Source organism: Styela clava, chromosome 8, assembly GCF_964204865.1.
Source record: "Styela clava chromosome 8, kaStyClav1.hap1.2, whole genome shotgun sequence".
Taxonomy (NCBI): Eukaryota; Metazoa; Chordata; class Ascidiacea; order Stolidobranchia; family Styelidae; genus Styela; species Styela clava.
The window spans coordinates 16,794,010-16,816,812 of record NC_135257.1 but is presented as its reverse complement, the minus strand read 5'-3'; the positions used below and the strand labels follow the sequence as shown (position 1 = coordinate 16,816,812).

The 22,803-nt window shown below is 36.3% G+C and overlaps 2 protein-coding genes across 3 annotated transcripts; one reads left to right on the top strand and one right to left on the bottom strand.

Annotated features, from left to right (window-relative positions):
* The first annotated feature begins 1,954 nt into the window (after nt 1–1,954).
* On the top strand, nt 1,955–11,010 carry LOC120345674 (neutral amino acid transporter 9-like). Of its 2 annotated transcripts, none has more exons than XM_078115703.1 (12): nt 1,955–2,217; nt 3,784–3,896; nt 4,554–4,708; nt 5,276–5,361; nt 5,787–5,944; nt 6,313–6,474; nt 6,981–7,229; nt 8,046–8,205; nt 8,410–8,560; nt 9,502–9,650; nt 9,938–10,027; nt 10,342–11,010. In XM_078115703.1, exons 1-12 carry the CDS (start codon nt 2,102–2,104, stop codon nt 10,517–10,519), a joined length of 1,767 nt encoding a protein of 588 aa, XP_077971829.1. In that variant the 5' UTR covers nt 1,955–2,101; the 3' UTR covers nt 10,520–11,010. The 2 variants fall into 2 exon arrangements, with proteins under 2 accessions (XP_077971829.1, XP_077971830.1); XM_078115704.1 differs by lacking the exon at nt 1,955–2,217 and adding an exon at nt 2,417–2,436.
* Nucleotides 10,632–21,671, bottom strand: LOC120346154 (FGGY carbohydrate kinase domain-containing protein-like). Its single transcript, XM_039415822.2, has 12 exons — nt 21,010–21,671; nt 19,901–20,012; nt 19,059–19,210; nt 18,240–18,444; nt 17,849–17,968; nt 15,178–15,290; nt 14,588–14,695; nt 13,703–13,764; nt 11,707–11,938; nt 11,188–11,308; nt 11,029–11,120; nt 10,632–10,955 (listed from the first exon to the last, which is right to left on the bottom strand). The coding sequence occupies exons 1-12, from the start codon at nt 21,193–21,195 to the stop codon at nt 10,812–10,814; spliced, it is 1,647 nt and encodes a 548-aa protein (XP_039271756.2). The 5' UTR covers nt 21,196–21,671; the 3' UTR covers nt 10,632–10,811.
* Between the last annotated feature and the right edge of the window lie 1,132 nt (nt 21,672–22,803).

The following is a 22,803-nucleotide window of genomic DNA, read 5'->3' as shown; positions in this document are numbered from 1 at the left end:
GTTTTGAAAATTATTGTAAGCAGCGGCTGAATTGCCTCTTTGTGTTGATTTGGAATATGTGAATTACATTTTCCACCTATAAGCGTAACCTGAACCCTAACCTGGTACACAACCTGAGTTCAGGTTGTGCGCCATCTTGATGCGCATACTTCAGGAGGTCCGTCTTTCAAATTATTGGGCAGTATATGGTATTGATTTCTTTTTTTACGCTGCAGATATGATTGCCAGCATTTCTAAGGGAGTCATAGACTAGAACGGGTCGCTGACTATTGGCTTTAGATGGCAATGACTTGTTGTCATGCGTTCCAACCAACTCTTACAAGAAAAAGATAATTTAGTGCCAACTTTCCTCTCTGGCAAGTTTGGCGAATTGAGTCGTTGCCAGTCTTCAAATATCTTGTCAATGGGTAGCTTAGTCATGTTCTCAATTTCAATCTTTTTAATTTTGGGTCAAGGGCGTATCGAATTAAACCAGTGGCCTTTTGGACGCATTACTCACTGGGCCTATCTTGACGTCAGAATTCCTCCCTGCTACGCATAGAACTCTCTCGTTCAGTTACCAGAGATTAGTTGGCGATGTATTTGTTTCGGATGCATGAACTCGATCATGGAAAAAGCCGTCTCCGACCTCCACGGTGGTTATGTGTACCGCCCTACGACGACGAGCAGTCCTCTCGCATAGGATTATCCCCACGGGATGCGATTCCGCGAAGGACAATCAGAGGTGTGATGGCAAGCGTGTTTCTCACTCTTTGCATGATGCGCCATACCGCCCGCCGTTAAGCGATAACATAAAAGTTGAGAAGTATGTATGTTTAATTTGACTCCATAACAGACGATAAAATGATTGATTAAAATAAATGAAAACTGTTTATAGAATCAGGAGAGCAAACCTTAGGCTTAGGTGATCCCTTTCATATATAAGGGATATTATTAATCTAAAACCTATGCATTTGTATAGATATTTGGGAGCTCAAAATGAGCGCTAGCGGGAATTCATAAATTAAATTTGAGATTTATCAAATTAATAGTTTGAGTTGAAAGTTGTAAACTTGCTAGGCTTCGCTTGCTCAAAAATGACGTCACAGGAAATCGGCACGATCTTTTCATATAAATTATATAAACAAAGCAACCTCGCCTCGGGCTCTTGCTACTTACTGATTAGAGCGCAGAAGAGATGGAATCATTTTTCTTTTATTATTCATTAGCGTCCGTGAAATTTCGAACAATTTGATGGGAACCGGTAAACAGTGGTAGTTTATATCAGTAATCTTCAACATCTTTAAATAACCCAACATGACGCACCCTAACCTGGTACACATACTGTGTTCAGGTTGTGCGCCATCTTGGTGCACATACTTCATGACGCACGCTAACTCGTGATCATTCCCTACTACTATATTATACCGTTTCCCATTAAATTGTTTAAAATTTCACGCACGCTAATAAATAATGAACGAAAATCGTTTCCCTCTCCTATGCGCTGTTTCGCGCTCTTCTGCGCTGTTTCCCCACTCTTCTGCGCTGTTTCGTGCCCTTTGCGCTCTGTAAGACCGCTTCTGATAAAGTTTTCAGGAATTGCTGCTGGTGGTCTTTGATTGTAAGGACAGAAGGACGTAATAGTTTTTTTATTGGTTCCGAGGAATTATAATAGCCAGTAAAACAGCTCAAGTAAATCTCGAATGGCAAATATGCATTTCTTTCATTTTCATTGTTCCTGTACGGTATAGCCTACCGGTATTCCGGTACCGGTACCGTACCGTACTGGTACCGGTACCGGTATTGTCTTTCAGCCTTTATGGTACCGGTACGGTACTGCTTTGGTTTTTTATGCTGATTGATGCCGGTGCGGTACTCAAATAGGGTGGAGGCTAACACGCCATGAGGGCTAACTCAAATATAATTTCATCTTTGTATTTTTCATGTTTACGTGGTTAAATTTATATAAATAATTATATACTGATTGCTTAAATATTTCAAACGAATTTCTGGATAGAAATAGGGGATTATGCGATCTGGAGACAATTGGATCTGATAAGTCAATGGCTGGTTAAAATATCATATACGTATCCAACACCTATGGTACCTGTACACTTGAAAAATGGAGGAGGATCTTGGAAATATTGATGTTGACCACATGCCTGGCTCATTCAGCTTTCAAGGTAGCAAAGCTTGTGTAGGTCTGACCCCAACTGATCTACAACAGAGTTTGAATCGGTGAGCGTTCATTTTTATGTCATTAATATACAATACAATTTTTATTTCGACCTTTTGTCAGAACACAATGACGATAGCAGTAATATTTATTTGTCACCATCTGAAAATTAAACATAGTCTACTTCTTAAAAAAGAAGCAAAACATTGTTTTTCACAGGTGGAGGGAGTCACAGAAAACCTCAATAGGTTATCTAGCTGTGAAAACCTATGATTAGGGATGTAAGTTTCGAATATTTTATTTTCAAATCAGAATGTTCCGATTCGAATATTTCCGAATCAGATTCTATTTAGTGAAATATCATATCATTGTTTATTTTTTTAAGCCTTGAATAACTACAGGATAAATTGTGATTAAATAATATTAATGATCTAAAGAATGAATAAATGCATGGATGGAAATATCTAATCTATTTCCGGACGTAATGTAGGCCTAATTTGTTTCTTCTTTAATTGACCTTCAAAATTCATTCAAATGATAAATGCTATTTAAATGTAGTTCAGAACAGTTTGTGTCGCGGGTTTAAAAGAAGCAATGGTTATGAGGGAAATCTCACAGACCTATGTTTTCCTAAGGATTATTGCAATTATATTATTATATTGGTACATCAAACAAGCGTTTATGTAATGGCAAATTAAAGGTTTCTAACATATTACGGTTTTGAATACTTGAACAAAATTGAGAGAAACCATTGGTTTCTCCAAAACTGTGAACCATATAAAATATAACAACCCCAAAACTTCCAGGGATAGGCTATGAGGCAAGGAAAATAAATGAAGAGGTGCTTTTAGTCGATGTTGAAACAACGCCACTGCGTCACACACTCGTCTCATGATATCTTGATATATATATTTTTTTTAAATAGAAGCAAGCCATTTTTTTAGAATTGCTTCGAATTGATGGCGATTTCGATTTGAAATACTGAAACAAACTATGTGAACAATAAAAAAAGTACATTAGTCAATTGTTCATAGTGGGGTATATTTTTTTGAATGTTGCAAGGCTATTGTTTGAATCGGGCACAGCTAGTGCCTCATCACTGCTATTTCTATGGTTACCTGGATTATCGATGCCCGGAGTCGTTATTTGTTGAAACGTGCACCTACTGAAAATACCAGGTCACGAGGTCACCTCGATGTACTTAATATTTTTCAATCAGCAATAGTTTGACGTTTTTTCCTTCTCATTATCTGCTAAAGGTTATGGTTTAATAGTTTTCATGAATCTTGTTTTGGTTAACAGTAATCATTACCATCATGTCTTTATTTCATTGCATGCTTCACTGGTCACTAGTATAAATACTGTTCATTCAGCTGAAAAAGGACAATCCCTACTAGATGAAATGTTAAGCATATGCGCTGTCTGTTTGTGTTGTTTACTTTAATTATAAACTTGTATTTGACATATTAATAAAGGGTGCCACTACTAGATATCCAGTTTGCTGCGCCCTGCTTCAGCCAGCAATACGATTTTTAATAGTTTATTTATTATCTAGTGCGAATTCTTAGAATGGTGAAAAAATTAAACAACGATTACTGATGATTACCGGTCTGTAAATTTCATTTCAGTATCTCAACTTCTCAAGACTCACCAGAACGTGATGATAGTAGACGCAGAAGTACAATAAGAAAACCTTTGATGCATCCAACATGGTATGCCCGCTCCATAAACAATGACTCAGGTCTGTGTTCTGGTGTTAAAAGTATGCGCCCATATGTGAATACTTCAATATTCTTGAGTTTTTTCTTATCAACATTCCTTTGAATTTTAAATACCGGTACCTGAGATGTTTGATTGCATTTAAAATCTTCTCTTTAAAAATATAGTTAAAATATAAATCTTTAATCCCCTTGTCGAGAGTGTCGCCATACAACACCCTCAGTTTTTGTGTTTATTCATTAAAAATTATTATTCATTAAAAATCATTCGAGAACTACAAAATTTGTTTACGGGCAGCAGTTTGCCAACCCCTGTTCTATACAGTCCAAATGATTCCTGTATAGTCCTATTCTGTCCTATTTGATATTTGCAATTTAATATTTTTTGCTTTGTCGTTCAGTTATGCATAGCCCTATTTGGTCATTTTCAGCTTATAGTTTTCCAGATTTTATATATTTTTATTAAAGACTTTGTGTCAAAATCATACATGACGATGCATACCTACAGGAAAGAGAACATGATTTCTAGCTCTCATTTTTATCAGCATGTACCATAGCCTTTCTTATTTATCCCTATATGTTAGCACAATCTTAAATTGTTCGTTAAATTCTTAATGAATTTAACCAACCATGGCCGATATTTTACATGTTGACTCAAAACACTATTTATCCTTACACAGGTTCTGGTTGTGATGAAACATGTGAGCAGTGTGGCATTGCTGTACAAACTAACAATGAACAATGCCACACAAAAAATGAATCCTTCAACAGAAGTGCAGCATTCATGCGCAATAAGTACTATAGTAGATTGACAGATCCTACTGATGATAGGATGGTAAGCATACTGAATGCCCCGTAGTAATCTCTGTCAGTGCCTAGTGCCAACTAGTTGTTCACGTACAGGGTGATCCAAGGAAAAAATAGAAGCCTTAATAAATTTCTTCTCAAAAATATTACTTCTATATATATATAAAAAGTTTGCTTGCGCTTGAAATTCTGTTTGTGTTTGATCATACCCCAAAAGCTACAAAAGTTATGTTTTCTCTAGAATATGTTTCTGATTACCTCCTTGACAATTTAATCTTAATTCATACTCTCCAAAGGGAATTATATGCTTGTGAGAGTTTCAAAATGACTCCAAAATGTGTCTATCTCATCTTACTTGAGTGTCGTTATTAGAATATTTTCCTATCAGTGACACTTTGGAACACAATGGATGAAATACAGAATAACTAAAGGACAGAAGAGGCAAATTAGCCCCTTTTTCAGCCTGAATATACCCAGATGTGAATTTGAATATCCTCATAATCTCATCTCTAAAGTATGGTCTCAAATTGTTATCATAGCCGAGAGCCTAAGTTTTTTCTCTGATAAAATTTTCTTCAATTATCTACTTTTTCAGAGAATGCCAGATCACATCTTGCCATCCTCCATGTTTCTCTTGATTCCTGCTAAACCAGAAGCAAGCCAGAGCAGCATTGTTACCATGTGATTATTTTTTAATTCAATTATCAATTCAGTAATTGGCATTGATTGCATAGTTTCACTATTACAGGCTTATGCAAAGCACTTTATTCAAACTCCCAAAGCGTTTTGAATAGCAATTTTAACAATATATATAATATTCATCACAAAAACAATACAACTCACAAATAAGTGTTAATGATGATTTTAAGATAGAAACAAAATAAACTTTGATCCCAATCTAATGAGCTGTGAAAATAGACAAAATCGGGAAACCGATTTAACGTAATCTTTGCAAGAGCACCCGTGGTTGAGGAAGATTTTAGGTTCTAGTTTCTTACGAGTATTAACCATCCAAGAGATCCATTCAACACTTAAGAACCAAAAACACATAAATACGTCCAGTCATTACTGCAAATTTTTAAAATGTAAATTTATTTTCATTTCAGATTTGCTATATGGAATACGATGATGGGGACATCATTATTATCAATGCCATGGGGTATTGGACAATCTGGCTTCATACTTGGCATCTTGATAATTGCGTTTACGGGTCTGCTAGCTTTTTACACTGCTTATCGAGTTGTCAAGTCAAAAGATTATGTTGGTGAGTGGTCTTCAAAAAGAAATGCAAAAGTTGAAAATTAGTGTTTTGGCCAACATGAAGTAGGACTTCTTAAAAGAACATGTTTTATTTGTACATATTGAAACCAAAATACTGTTCTATCTTCTAGGTCTACCGTTTACCCCAATAGCTTTATTTAACTCGCTAAAATATGTATAATGAGAATGTTCTATTTATGTCATTTGTACAAATCCAAAAGAAATTCTTTGTTCAATTTTGTTCTTTCGTATCTGGACTCAAGGCCAGTAGTTCAAAGTGCACACTATTTGATGCATCTATTTGTGTAGTATAGCTGGCACTCATGACATGACGATTTTTGATTCTGAAATAAAATAATCTTATTTGTTTAGATATTCATGTGTTTGAGTTCAGCGATGTTACAAAATATTACTTCGGAACGATAGGAGAATGGACTGCTGTATTGTTTGGCTTACTTGCATTTCTCGGTGGAATGATGGTTTATTGGGTTTTGATGACAAATTTTCTTTACATGACCGGAGTTTTTATACATGGTGAGTACTGGTTATATGAAGCGATTTTTTTTCTTGGCAAGAGTTAAAGACAAATTTTCACCAAATAGCCAGAGTCGATATATATCGAGTCTGGTGGAAATTTGCTTGCAGCCTTTGCTTGAGCCTGCAGCCTTAGTTGCAGGGGTAAACCCTATTGGGCACTTATTCTATTTAAAAAATGCAAATAGTACGTTGATATAACTGTAAATATAGTATAAATTTTGTGAATATTGTAATACTTGTCTTCCGATCTGTGAGAAATTTTGTTTTTTTACTGCCAGTGTAGATGAATTTATGTCATTATTTTTTGTACATTTACTTTAATATTATATTGCCAGTCCTCAAGGTCATTTTCTTTGATGTTACTAGTCCGCGGGGGTAGAAAAATTGGGAACCATAAAATAATTTGAAATTGATTTTGAAATGACAGAGTTGATTATTCCGTAATATTCAGATCAAGTATTGACATGTGAATGTGATGCATTCATAGAACAATTTTTTTTTAGATAAAGCAATACATGACAACTCCTCAACCAATACTGATGTTTTGTGTGTCAATGCTCCACCTGTTCATCCTAATACCAGTGGATTCATGCTGTCTGATGTTTATGACGCAGATCCATCTAATCATACTGAAACAACCTTTGAAAAATACTGGGATGTAAAGAAAACTGCTCCATTGTATCTTATACTGATCATTTTTCCGTTACTGAACTTCAAATCGCCGACATTTTTTACAAAATTTAATTGTTTAGGTAAGTTGTAATTTACAGTAAATTGTTTTCAATACAAATATTAGTCTGTTTCAGAGTCCTAATGCCTTTATGGACTTGGGGTCGAACTATGGGTCGCGACCCACTGGTGGGTCGCAAAAGGAATCTTGGTGGGTCGTGAAAAGATTTAGAAAGCTTTGATTAATTATACTGGTTATTAGGATCGGTGGCGACTCGAATACGTAAATCTTCAAAAAAAAACAAAAAAAATTAAATTTAATTCAAATTCTAATCTGTGAAAGTTTCCTTTTTCTGATCTTCTCAAAGGAACAAAAATTTGCTACACAAGGAATGACCATGTGGCTTTTTTGATGGGTCACCATAAGCTGTGGTAATAAATAGTGGGTCCCAACTCTAATAATAAGTTTGAGAACCACTGCTCTACAGAATATAAGACCTGCGATGCCAACACAGTTAAGTCCAACTCTTATTAACTGCTGAACCATCTTGCCATGGAAAACATAAGCCATGTTGTACTACTACTCTTGATTTTTCAAAATTATATCAAATAATATTAGTATTTGGTATAAAATATCTAATCACTGTATGATTTGTCAATTTTTATATTAAGATTTAACTGTGAAATGAACCTGGCATAAAATACTTCACGTTTCTTTGGAACCATTTTTATTCGGTACTCTCGTAGTGTGTGTACCTGGTTAGAGTTAGGCCATAATTTCATTCCGGTTTTTCTTTAGTTCGGGGACTGTCTGTGTTAGCCAAGTTAATATACCCTCTGCCCATAGGTTTTCGTTACCTCCATATTGGTACACACACACTTATTTTTTCTTTTTTCAGGAACCATCTCAGTACTTTATCTTTGGGTTTTAATCATAATCAAGGCATCCCGTTGGGGATTCAACATGTCATTTGATGGAGTCGCCCCATCCTCAACAGGATTTCGTTTCACTTTTCCTGCACTTACTGGGATGTTATCACTTGCCTTCTTTCTACACAAGTATGTATAATATTTCTAGAAATAGCTAAATTTTGGACCCCACGGAATATTTGAAAGACGAAGAAAAGAATGGCCTTCTAGCGATTGGTCCAGTAATTTCAGAGAAAAGAGATTTTTACCAATAACAAGAATTTAACAATCCATCTGATCCATAGTAGCCTACACTCAATGCCTGATAATGACATCAGTTGCTTTTTCTTTCAGTGCAGTAATAACAATACTACGAAACAACAAACAGCAAGAGAATAACGTTAGAGACTTGTCCATTGGATATTTGCTTGTTATGGTCACATATATGTTTGTTGGGACCATATTCTACTCCACGTTTCCTCTTCCGAAGCATTGTATTTCATCGGTGAGTTATAAAATTTGTGGAGCGGGGGGAATTAATTTTGGTCACGCTATCATAATATCGGTGATCAGCAAACTTTATGTACTACTGGGCTAAGTTTGAACATTGACCGTAACGCACAGGCTGTAGAAGATTGTCAGATCAATTTAAAATTATGATGCGTACAACTAATGATAAAACCGTTCGTCAAGTAATCGATTTACAACTGACATGTGCCATCGCTTACGTTAATAACTATGAAACAAAGGTCCTACATTAATTTCTGTTTTCATGATTTAATAGAAGTTCTAGGGCCAAAAAAATTTGTTTGTGGGCCGCATTTGGACCTCAGGCCGCCATTTGATGGCCACTGCTTTACACGCATTGCTAACTATCTCAATGTATCTATCTCTTATAAAAGTAGAATGTAATGTAATCAATGTCTGCATCAATGAACAACTTGCTGTTGGATTTTTTTGCAAATCTAATAATTGGCATTAGATATGTTTTGAGATTTCCATATGCGGCACTAACTGTTAGATTAGAGCTGGCAATCTGGCATTATTACTAATTTTTTATCACGGAAAATATTGCACTTTCTTTTGCAATATTGATGAGTTACTGAAAAAGCATGCTGATTCGCATTCGTAGTTTACCATCCCTTTGGGCCATAAAACCATTATAAGACGGGTATCACCAGGTCTATGGAGTCATATTTTCAAACTTCAAGCAGTTGGAATTGGTTATAATGAAATTAACCAAAGCAATTTCAAGTACAAATATAAAGTTTTTGTGGTGCCAGAAATGAATCACAGTTCTTTGCTAACCAAGTGTCTGGGACGTTTTTGCATGTCACTATGTCATGACTGAGTTCAAAGCCCTGGGAATTACTCCTGGTACTTTCATGCAAAAGATCTTGTATAGCAAACTAGAATTAAAATCATTGTTTTCTATTTTGCTTTTAGAATCTGCTGGATAACCTTGCTTCTGAAGATCCATTAGCAGTTGGAGCGAGAGCATTGCTATTATTTCAAATGATCACTGTGTTTCCTCTACTTGCTTACATCTTTAGATTGCAAATACTCCATACCTTGTTTGGGAACACATGGCCTGGGTGAGAAACTTGTAGCAAGAGACCACACACCATTGGCGTGTGTCAGTTTAACCTCGTGCATTTATGTCAATACAATTTCTTTTTTAATGTGAATAAATCAACGGTGTTTAAAAATATGAAAATGCTTGCATTTTCCATCTGTGAATGTGTCATTTCAGTTGTCAGGTAATTGAAGGGACGATTCCCAAACTCTTAAAATTTTCAAACAGCCTGTTTAAGAATTGTTGTATTATTTAATGTAAACTAAGCTTCCTGTCATCCTATATGTTGTAATAATTCTTTTTCAGTTGGCAGCACGTACTTGTCCTAAATGCAATATTTGTGACCTTCTGTGTTTTGATAGCGATGTTTTATCCTCATATTGGAGATATTATAAGGTTAGTATCTAGATAACAATATATACCTAAGCCAGACATCTAATTAGGACTTACATACCCGGGGAGGGGAAAGCTGATTTAATTATATGACGTATCATGGCCTCTCGTCCGGTCACCAGTCCATGCCCGGTATGGGATTAGTTAGCCAGTTACTTGCTTCAAATGCATGCCTTTATTAGAGGAAGCTGTAAAGGATCAGCAGTTACCTGAACCACCCTATGACGACGAGGAGTCTAGCAATCCACTTCTCTTGTTGAAAGTAAAAAACGAACTGAATGGACTGATTCACTAAATAAAAATATCTTTTTCTTCAGATATAGTGGATCTCTATGCGGCTTAGTCTATGTATTCATATTGCCCGTATCTGTACACATGTTCGCGATGCACAAGAGAAACAATTTGACACCAATTTCAATTATTTTACATTCTATTATCATTGTTTTAGGCCTGGCCAATTTTATTGCACAATTTTTAATAACACCATCAAAGTAATTAAGTTGGAAACAAATCAAAAGTCAAATGCTTTGGCGTAGATTATCACTTCCATTTGTTTTGAATAAATGGTGGGTAACTGAATATAGATCAATATTTTTATATGCTAAAAATATGGTAAACATACCTCTATAAATACTGCATCAGTTTGTTAAAATGGTTTATTTCACTGTTTTTATTTTAATATAATCCATGTACTAGCTAATTTTAGATAAATCCCAAAGCATAGATTATGATGTATTTCCATCTGAGATTTCATTGAAGATTTTTAACTGCTTTGATCACATGAAGCCTATTTTATCATCATTATTTGTTTGTTTTCTTTTTGAAATTCTGCCATTCGCAGAAACACTTCATATTTCTTTTTGTAAAAAGTTTGCAGTTCTTGTTGAGGTTTTATTATCTTGCCAAGGTGTGACATTTTATTCATCGTTTCCTGTGTATATAATGCACTTTATTAATAAATTGTACGTACTAGTGGTGAACAAAAAGTATGATTGTATGATTACCTTCAAACTATGATTTCCTGAAGCACATGCACCTAGAATCGCAGCCCCAAGCAGCACAGTATCAGTCTCTCTGCTCAAAGCAATGGGAAGACCTGTCAAAAAGAATTTGGCTCGATAGGGAAAGGAAAAATGGCTGTGTTGTAATTATTATAAATGTACCTGTTGCATTGGAATGGATCTGTGTGAATAGAGAATTTTTTTGCAATCCTCCAGAAAGAAAAATAATATTGAAAGAGTGACCTCCATCTCTCATTGTATTGAGTATGTGAACAGTTCCAAGCTGTAAAACAAAGAGAATATTCCCAGGACAGGGCATTTCTATACAGCCAGCCACACATAATGGACAATGTATGCTAGCTACTAAAGATAAATAATCTGTATGGCAGTTTCAACTAGGTAATATTCCCCATCAGTTCAGTTTATGATTAAACCTATAGCCTGCTCTCAATGGTGTCATTGATGGTGACAGGTTCTAATTCCATGGGGAAATTGTATGTACAACAGGATTGCCGGGCTCTGACGTCATGGGGTAGTTAAAATAATATCTAGCCAGTTACGATCGAGTCCATGTGAATAATATCTCTGGAAAATACTAATGTCTGGGTGTATTTAAAAAATCAATCACATAGTAACATAGAATTCCCCAGGCTCAATAAAAGTGAAATGAGAAGAACTCACTGCCAAAGCTTGTAGAGTAGCCAGGTAAAGTAATGCTAATCCATTAATGCTCTTATCCAATGTTAGACCACAAATCATTCCTGTCATAGTTGGATCAGCGAGAGGAGATCGATTACCATGAAAATCTGGCCAAACATGAATATTCCTTGTCCTTATATCTATGGAGTCGTGACCCTCTTTGGATGCCATGTCATGGAGAACATCGTTCAATATGCTGTTCATGTGACGATTTCTAAATTTTTTGTTTTTATTAAAAGAGTTTATTAATTTGACAACCGGAAATGAAAAAGAAAATTAAATAATGAAAATTAGGTAGATTTTGGCATAGACTTTTTTGCTAGCAAATTTTGTTAACAACTTTGGTGCATGCTTCTAATAGACTGTTAGATCAATTAGTAATCCTCAAAAATTTTGACTTGCTTTATCAACGTTGGAAGACTGAAGTTCATTCTCCGGGAAATTTGAAAATAGGATAGGATTTACGTATTTATCCCGGGAGAGAGGAAAGGGAATAAGATGGCATAACCATATGGCAAACCACAGCCTCTCGTCTGGTTACCATTCCATGTCGGGTATGGGATTCTAGCCTGCGACCCACACAGAGTAACCAGGGGTGCTGTGGCGAGTGTATTCCTAACGCTTAGGACAATTAGCCACACTGCCGCGCCAATATGACTTTGGAGTGGGAGTGGTGACTCCTCTATGGGCCGGGGCCCATCTAAATGGGCCAATGCTCATTGGCGATGGGCCATAGATTTCAAGTCCATTACGACAATTTATAATACTGTACTATGTGAAAATACTTCAATTGAGTACAAGTAAAATTTGGGTCTGGTATAGTTCATTACCGTACCACATGTACCTCTAGTTGGCCTGGCTCAATTTTTGTATACGTCATTCCTAACCCCCACCTGGCAGCGTCATCAAAAAATTACGACACATGGGCCGCGGCATGTGGCCAATGCCCATGGGCCATTGAGGAGTCACCACCCCTGTAGTGACTTTGACTCAAGTAAAAACATGCCATACTGGAGATGTGGATGGTGACGCATCCGAAGCCAGCCACCAGGCCAAATAATTGATGACGAAAAGGCAATAACACATCAAAACATATACAAGTTGATTATTTCTATATAAATGTAATGTGATGCAAACAAGAGCTGGTTAGAAATCACAATGGCTCCACAAGGAGCCAAGCATATCAACCTGCCCCAGATCTTAATTGCTTTGCGCTTCAGAAATGGGCTACGGTTTTTCAACCATTGATGTTTATTTTGTATGACCCATGAAAGATCAGCCCAAATTTTAAAATTGATCTTTGAAGTTTATATACAAATCTTGAAACTTTAAATTAATATTAGAAACTTATTTGAAAAAAATTCAAGCCTGGAACATTAAATAGATTTTATCATATGTATAAGGTGTTGGGAAAATATAAATGTGAAAAAATAATTACGGTAGATGATTAGGAGCTGGAGCCACTAAAATTTTCGGTAAGTCCATCCGTTATGCTAACTAGGCTCCAGCTCTGTCAAAATGTCATGGCTTCAGCACTCAGCCCTGGTTGCAATCAAATATGTCAGGCATGTTTGAAGGCAAATTTACCTTTCAATAAAGTTGCACAGAGACATAGATAGATGAGAATAATCAGTGGCAAAAGTCTGCTATAGATACCGTAGATACCATGGTTCATGTTGAAAACTCCATAATACACACAAATTAAAAATATGGATTTCTGGAGAGTAAAACGTGAGAATTACCATGAATCACCCGTTTGTCATTAGATATGATTAAAAAGACCCAAGACAGATTTGTTAATTATTTGAATATTCAAACACATTTTATGTTTCACTATATGTAATTGAGCAATCACAACTTAAGGCTTAAGTTTTTGTTATTCAATTTTAGTCATGCTAGAAGTAATGATGCTTTACAAAACTGAGCATGAGTAATTATTCAATCATTTAAGGCAATCTACATATGGTAAAAATCTTACTTCTCAATTGAGATTTTTTTCAGTTCTGCATATGCAGGGTGTGATTGCACAACTTGGTCTAACTAAAATATGAAGATATCCGAGTGAAAACTCGATACAAATATGGTATAGTTAATTCCTATCAAACTTATACAAGCATGATTATAAAAGGGCTTGAAAACACAGTTCGGAACTTCCATATATAAAGGTTTCATTATGCACTTACATTTTTGAACAGGCAGATGAGTTCATATACCAGAGAATAAGCCCATAACTAGTACTAGATGCCCAGTGTTGGGAGGCACGAGTCATTGGTTTGAAACCATTTATCGAAGATTTGAAATGACTTGTCACTCAAGGTCCAGCGGCTTCCACTCAACACTGTAGATCGCCCGGTAACAATATGTAAATGTCTATGTTCACCAAAAATTCAATCAAGTGCCAATAACTCTATTTCTTTGGATCACACTGACTGAAACATGCAACAGTCTACATTTGATGTAAGATTTCAAGTGCTTCTGCAAATGTAAGTGCTTCCGAACATCGATAAGAGTCGAAGTGAGATTCTCAAATGCCGCTTTAGAATATATTCTTTTGTCACTGAAACAACTTGCCCACATATCAAGCAATCATTGTGGTATATTTCCTACCATATCCAATTAAAAATCTGTTTGAATTGGTCAGCTTACTTTTCAAGCACATTAAATGCGATTTTCTAATTACACCAGAGCAAATGCAATGCGGGCCACAGATAATGAACCTTCAAGCCTGGGTTTGGACCACCTGGCTTTAGATATTAGGACAAACCATCAGGCAGTGTTGCCAGGATGAACAATATTGGGCTAGTTTTGCTCACAGTGTAATAATTTATTCCTATAACAGTATTTTAATAGAAAGGTAACTTACCAAACTTGCTACTGCACTTTGTCCTGCTTCATTCAGCCAATATTCAGGAATCATTACTGAGCCATACGGTCCCCAAATTCCAGGTAAAAACAATGGTTTTTCTGAAAGCTGAAATCAGAAAAAAAAAAAATTTGTTTTAATTTAATTGCTCATTGGCTAATGAAGCGTTAGGATCACGCTTGCCATCACATCTCGGATTTCGCAGGTTCAACACCAGTGAGTGATCATTATGTGCAAGATATTTACAAGACTTCTCACAATCACAGGGTGGTTCATATAACCGTGCTCATATATTCGTACCAAAATGGCGCATAACCTGAATACAGTATGTGTACTAGGTTAGGATTGGTTCAGGTTGTACGTCATCTTTGTACCAATACTTCCAGAGCGCCCATATAACTGCTGGATAGTTACGACTTTTTCCATCATCAAGTCCACGCATCTGAAACAAATAACTATTTCCATACTCTCTAGCAGTGTTCCCTTTAAGGTGTGCGCGTGTGCGCCACGCCATCTTGATGCGCATACTTCTGAAGGTCCAAAATCTTATTCTCAATAAAGCAATATTAAAAATTTAAAAAATGACTTACTGCCATATGGCAAGAGGATGTTCCAGATATCAGTGCTATTCTGTTAGTGATCTTAGTTGTATCGAATTGTAAATCACTGTCTCTTAAGCTGCACCCAATTGTTCCTATTCCTCCTTTAAAAAAACAATTTCAAATGGTGCTCAGGTCTGCATATATATGCAAATGGCCAATAGAGTGTGATGAAGTAACAGAAAATTTTGATTTCAATCTAAAAAATGATTTCTTTGAACTATAAATAACTGAAGAAGCTTCCGGGTTATTTGAAAAGTATATATAAAGGTTTGCAATACTTTGCATACATGTTATATGCAAGAGAAATTCCGAAGTCAAATCAAAATGCGTTGACTGTCTACCTATGTTAGGATTCAAAAGTTGTAACATCCAATATTGTTGTTCATTGTTTATCATATAATATATTCTTTATAATAATTGGCTTGGTGGTTGCCATCAGGAATCGCCATTTCCGAATGCTAAACTATTCCGAATACATTCTAAAATATTGTTTTCGGATCTGGAATACCGAATACATTCTAAAATCGAAAATAACACATTTTTGTTTTAGTTTATAAAAACCCAGTAAAATAGGAAATAACCTTCAATAGAAATATCAGAATAAAGCCACAAACCAACAGTATATGTACACAAACTAATTGATAGTTTATAGCTATTATGTTTAGCATATTGTTAAGTCTGGAATTAGCAATAAGTTAGAGGATAGATGAACACCACTGCCAGGGCGTAGCCAGGATTTTCAAAATCGAAAATTCCCATGGCCGCCTGTAACAGCCACCGCGATTCCGCGCTCGTTAGAAGAGCCGTCTTTACTGCGTATAATGATTATCCTGTCAGTAGAATATTCAATCATGACAACTACGAGATTCGAAAATATATTTATATATTAATTTAATGTGTCCAACGTAACTCGCGGTTGCTTCTTATTACGTCAAAATACCACCGCAATATGTGGCCTAAGAGTACGAGATAAACTGCCTGATGTATTTAATTTTAATACATATTTTTGCAATGTTGCCAACTCGTTATCGCCGTTAGAAAAATCTCAATAACTGATATAAATCCTGTAGACTAGAGTACAACTTCATTTGATACAATGAATATACTACATAATATACATATAAATGTTAGCAGTAAACTAAAAACACATATTCATCGCCGCGATTACGCCACCTGTTAAAAGAGCCGACTATAACAACGAATATATATTTTTCTGCTGTGCAAAGTGATGAATTCCCGACGCATACGGGCATATTTAAAATGTCTTGCTTTATTATTAATTTAATTGTTTTCAATTTAACCTGCGGTTGCGTCGACAAAATCCGTCGAAAAATCCATAAATCTGCTGTAAAACCTTCCAGTAAAATTTATTTCAGCACAATAAAAATTGATCGAATATAATTTAGATTAATTATATTATATACATCCTCACAACCCGGGAAAAAAATCGCGTTTCAAACCTTGTATAACGTTAGCACGAAAATTTTCGACAGCAATTTGAAGTAATGGAAAATCAGGCAAATCCCGCCCTCAATTAGTGACGATATGTTCCTAAACGCGGAACAAACATAATGTGTGGGGGAGGCCCACGAAATTTTGCGATTTTCACTTTCTAGAAAAGCGTGTTTTTAAACTGTCGCGGGCCTCAATAAAACCTATAATATTGTTTACGGTTTTATTTTCAGTATTTTAAATTGCCGCTTTTCCATCAAAAAATTTGCGTTGTCTTCAGATACTCGCCAAACGTATTCACCGGATTTACAATCCCGTGCGAGTACAAAAATAAAATCATTGTCATCGTTATCGTGGAACAAATTTGTGGAAAATAGGCGTTTCAGAGAAAATAACACAAACATAAAGGCGTTTACGGCCCAATTTTATGTCACGATGAGAGAGAGAGTGAGATTTATTGCCACAAAAACAAAATCAACACTAATAAAACAATAATGGATAATAATATAATGAAGAAAATATTTCATCAGTAATAAACAGCGATTGATTATTGTTTTGTGCGGGTCGGTGTGCAGGACCGATTAAGGTCATCTAGGCTCCCGACCCTTTTGTAAATGCTGTATATAAGGTTATCATGGCATAATATAGTACTCATATAGTACATATTTATCCCGGGGGAGAGGAAAGCCGATAAGACGGCTTATCAATATGGCGAACCACGGCCTCTCGTCGGGTTACCATTCCAAGTCGGGTATGGGATTAGTTATATTGGTGGTGGAGGCGGTAACCGACCAGCGGTTACGTGAACCACCCAACGACGGCGAGGAGTCCAGCAATCCTCTCGCACATAACCATCCCTGCATGGGATTCGAACCTGCGAACCCACGCAGAGTAATTAGAGGTGCGGTGGCGAGCGTATTCCTAACGCTTAGCCCGTTGGGCCACACCGCCGCGCCGATTGCTGGGCTCCCTGGTCTGTTGTGACTTTCTCCAACATCAAGGTCATGTATCTGAAACTAACAGCTGCTGGCTAATAATTAACTACCGGTGACTAATAACCTAACATGAACTGGATGTGGCATCGAGAGGATGTGGTTCATCATATGATTGAGCCATCCTATCATCCTTCCCACAGAACAAATGTGGAAAACCCACCCTTTAATATAAAACAGATGTTCAAGCAAAAGGCAGTGAATATTTTACAAACCACAATGTGCATCAATGACGGATACACCAACAGGGGTGCCAATATTCAGATTAGTGTCTTTTGCTGCTTCCTCAGAAATCCCATTTCCGACAGACTGTCCTAATTGTCGAACATCAGAGCCTAAATCAAAAAATCCTAAATCAATACGGTCCTATTTTGAGAATAGTATTTTTACTACTATGAGCGAACAATGTTGTATATGCAGGATTTCATTGAGGGGGAATTTATAAAGTGAAAATTTCTGAAGTCATATTTTGTAATCCACGCAATGAGAATTCTATTGCGATGTCGTTCTTAGAGGATTACTGTAAATTCTCATAATATTATAAAATGTATGTTCTCATAAATAGGCGAGTAAACTTCCTAAGTCCCTACACAAAATTTATCATACCAATTTTTCTGAAATTGTCTTCTTTCAATTCTGACAGTCCAATTTGTGACCAGAAACTCTCACTCCATCCTTTGGTATTAGAAAATGTCCATTTGCATACAACTGAACAAATTGATCTACTGCAAACACCAGTAGCTTTCCAAGTTAAAAAGTCTGGAAGATCAAAGAAATGAGCTGCTTTCTTCCAACAATTATCTGGAAGATTCTGATAAAAACAAAAATGCGAAGCTTGAATATATGGACATGGGGTCATTTCCAGTGCTGATAGTCTACATCGGGTCCGTAACTACTTTTTGACCCCCAAAAAAATTTTTCTAATTTCGCACGACCCAAGCATTTGGTAAGCATGTAATTAGTCATCGATTTTAAGACTATCATTGACACTATCAATTTTCTTGCACAAAATTTTAATAAACTTAGCACATAAAATCTCATTATCTGTCTCATCAAGCAATTCCACACAGCTACCGCTAACCTTGCATTGCTACAAACAATACAATTGACTATGTAGTAGGATAATAACAATGCAAACAACTACGTTATGAATGTTTCCCCAAATTTGATCCCTGGAAAATTTACTATACCTGTGCAAAATTGTCGGTACTTTTTTCAAGAGTGGTTTTTCAAGTCGGCGCCTATAAACCGGGTATATGTTTCAAACCATCATATTAATTCAAAGCATTCAACAAACTTTCATTTAAATGTACCGGTAGATATTTGAGTTAGACATTTATTTACCAAATATAAATAAAAACACAGGTCCACTTTGTGTCCAATAATATTTTTTACAAATATAAACAGAATTTAATTTCATCTTACTTGCTTTAACCACAATAATTTAGGTGGCTGCATTTCGAGTGATATTTTTCCACCAACATACTTCAGAACTTCATGATTTGTACTATTAATAAAATCTGCTTGATTTCCAGCACGATGATCCATCCACATAATCACATTTCTTCCCATATCACCTTCAAAATAAAAGTCGTAAAACACAAAACGGAATTCATTATTTACAGTAATTGAAAGTAAGATTGCTTCAAAATAAATCAATTGATAGCCAGTGTCAGTCACATGGCACGACGGGCGGCACATCATGATGAGCATTAGGATTATGCTTGCCCAGTGCACGTCTGATTACCCTCGTGGGTTCGCAGATTTGCTTCCTCCACCATCAAGTCTATGCATCTAAAACAAATAACTAACTAATCCTATATCCAACATGGACTTGTTGACTGGACAATAGGTTGTTGGACAGCAGAGGAGTACGCTATCTTATCGGACTTCATCTCCTCGGGATAAAAATGATACCGGTAGTTATCCTTTATATTACAAAGTGCAACAACAATGGAGAAATAAACATTAATACTCAATGCAATTATTTATTAAATGAGACTGGATGTGAGTCATTGTATACAACTGGTTAATCTTACTATAAACTTGGAATATGAACCAAATTAGACGTCGATCAGCACTATTCTGTGACTGGCACCAATTTTTTGACCTGTTTTCTCTGACTCTATTTATGTTAGGTGTGAATATTTTTATTATTAACACCTAACCTAACCTAAAAAATAGATTGATACATTAGTGGTGGGACAATATCAGGTCAGCTCATTGATTGTTCCAGGATTTCAACTTTCTAGTACTCACAAACATACCTTCATCATTGACTGACAGAGGATTAAAATTTTCATCGAGCACAACTAGTGAACATGTTGCATCGAATCCTATTCCTTTGATTTTATCAGGTGGAACATCTTTTGTAACATTCTAAAAATGTATGATAAACAGTGTACAGAGTACCTAGTTGTGATCTACACTCACAGCTGGAAAATATATTTTGACAAAGTTTTAGGTTTTATGTGCTCTTTTACAAATCGGCGGAGTGACGCACCGTGCTAAGAATTAGGAATATGCCACCACACCTCTGATGCCAATCAAATAACCAATCGTTTATTTGTGAGAGGATCGTTTATGTGTCTGAGAAATGCTGGACTCTTGCCAACGTAGGATGGTTCACATAACCGCTGGTTGGTTACGGCTTCCTCCACAACCAAGTGCATGCATCTGAAAAGAAGTAACTGGCTAACTATGCCCATACCGACATGGACTGGTAACCAACAAGAATATGCAGTTTGCCATATGATAAAGCAGTCTTATCGGCCTCCTTCTCGGGTCTCATGTAGTTTCGTACCTAACATATTTCTAGTGGGCGTAGCATAACAATTTTTTCGCGTGTCAATCCTAATCCCCACCTGACCACACCATCCAAAAATTATGTCACTACGACGTCACAGTGACGTAATAGAGTCCTTCAAACTATGCGAACTGTCATCCAAGACGCGCAGACGAGAACCTGCAATCGAACAGCCATTTCTCTCGTTTCCTCGTCGCAACGATCCCGATAGGAGAGAGATCGCTGATGTTAGTCAGTTCTTTATCGTCGGCGCCGATGCCATTTCGGGCGATCGTACGAGAATTTGGCAAGCTCTATGACGTGATTGTGACGTCGTAGTGGCGTAAGTTTTGCAGTCAGTCGTCGTGGCGATGGTTAGGATTGGCATGTCAAAAAATTGTTATGCTAACTACAAGTACGTTAGGTACGAAACTACACGAGACACCTCCTTCTCTTGGGTTAAATTTGTGAATTTTATCCTTATCTAAATGCAAAATGCACTCCAAGTCACAAAATATCTTATGCAACCGAATATCCGCTGCACAACATATTACAAAATATTTTTGTACTCTATTACAATAAATAATATACCTTGATCATATCACAAACGCACTCCCAAATTTCTGCAGAAGACTGTTCATAGTGATTAGGAAGAAGATTGTAGATGTTCAGGTCTTTTATTTTAGTTTTTACAGCATTTCCTACTTCATCAAACATTGCAGCCCGTACACTTGAAGTGCCCACATCCACTCCAACATAGTAAACTTGACCCGTCATCTCCGCAACTCTTGAATAATTACCAATCCAAAGTAGCTAGTGGTGACAGTTGGACAGGACTCACAACCACAAGCTAAAAAGTGGGGAATCCCCGGGCGAATGGGTGATTCCCATTCCCACCGATGCGTTGATCCTCGCTCAACGGATGTTTCTCTGACTTCTTTATAAATTTCCATAGCGTAAACAGTGTATGGACACATGTTTTTGGAATTAATGCGTCAGTCTAAAATTCGTTTTTATAACTTTGCAATGTTATATGCACAAGGAGTTTGTTACAAATTTATACAAAAAACGTGACGGCGCAGATTGGACAATCCAACCTTCGTTCGATTCCAGGGGCTTAGTAATAGTTTAAACGCTTTCAATACCATTGTGGGGGAAGATTATAGGCATTAAAAATAGCTGTAAATCCTAGTAAAATATCCTCTATTCGTCTTTACTTCAAATAAAGGAAATCATTCAACTTATTGGAAAACTTGCACTTTGTTTCTGGCATTTTGGTGATTCAACAAGTGGGTGTTGAATTACCGCATGGTTCATAGGCTACTTCATATCATAACTATGACATAACAATTTTTCACTCTATCTGAACTAGTGAAGTGAAACGGAATCAGTGATAAATCGGCAGCCTCCGTTAAAAAAAAAATTGTATTAGTATCAAATAGAAAAAAATGACTGTCATGCTGCAAAACCAGGACGTTTAAGTCTATCGCCGGGACGGCGGAAAAACATGCTAAAATCGGGACTGTCCCGACTAAACCGGGACGTATGGTAAGCCTAGATATTGTGTACCTCCAACACTGAATAAATTGAAAAGCTTCAGCAAACGATTTATTCAAAGAAGTGTTATATATTAAGGATTAATGACGTTTCACTATCACAATTACTATACCACTATACAACGTAGCCTACTGTAAATTCAAATTTATAAATCGAGGTTTCGTATCGCAAAATCTTGCGCGAGACAGACGCTTGACGGAATAAAAACCGTGTCCCCGCGAATAAATATATATATATCAGAGAAATCATGACGAAATATCAGATTTCATAGAATCCATATACAGACAACAATCTTTAATCACTGGAAATGTCAACGCAATTGGTCCAATAGTCAAAAAGAAAGGTTCTTTCGTGTCTAATAAGTAACTCAATTCCAGAAAAGTCGTTAAAAATTGTCAATAAACGATTCGGGGGCGCATTTTCAAACTTTGCCATGCGCGACATTTTAGGCAGATAAACCACCGTCCATGATTATATGTAGGCAATATATAACTTATTTTAAACGTAAAGACAATACACATAGGCCGTAGCGTTATATTTTGCAAAGCAATTTTGCGTAAATTGACGCTCTATAAATTAGGAATTTCTGTTGCTATTCGCACCCTAGCACCACAGTAGGCGGTTTTCGTGCATGTGATAATTGTGAAATTATTTATCAACTTCAAGAAAATGGAACTTTTCTTTCGGAATAGCCACCGCGATACCTATACAGTGTGTATGTAATATGTATTATGCCCGTAAAGGCAAACACTGTAAAAAAAATCCTGTAAATATTTTACAAATTATATTGTGTGTTGTCATTTTTACAATAAATTCACAATAAATTAT

Bases quoted from the DNA above. Each gene is read 5' to 3' on its own strand.
- LOC120345674 (XM_078115703.1), top strand. From the start codon at position 2,102: ATGGAGGAGGATCTTGGAAATATTGATGTTGACCACATGCCTGGCTCA. The intron at 2,218-3,783 runs GTGAGCGTTCAT...ATTTCATTTCAG, and splicing joins CTACAACAGAGTTTGAATCG to TATCTCAACTTCTCAAGACT. The intron at 5,945-6,312 runs GTGAGTGGTCTT...TTATTTGTTTAG, and splicing joins CAAGTCAAAAGATTATGTTG to ATATTCATGTGTTTGAGTTC.
- LOC120346154 (XM_039415822.2), bottom strand. From the start codon at position 21,195: ATGACGGGTCAAGTTTACTATGTTGGAGTGGATGTGGGCACTTCAAGT. The intron at 20,013-21,009 runs GTATATTATTTA...ATACATTTTTAG, and splicing joins GCGTTTGTGATATGATCAAG to AATGTTACAAAAGATGTTCC. The intron at 15,291-17,848 runs GTTTGTAAAATA...GTTTTTTTAAAG, and splicing joins CGTCATTGATGCACATTGTG to GAGGAATAGGAACAATTGGG.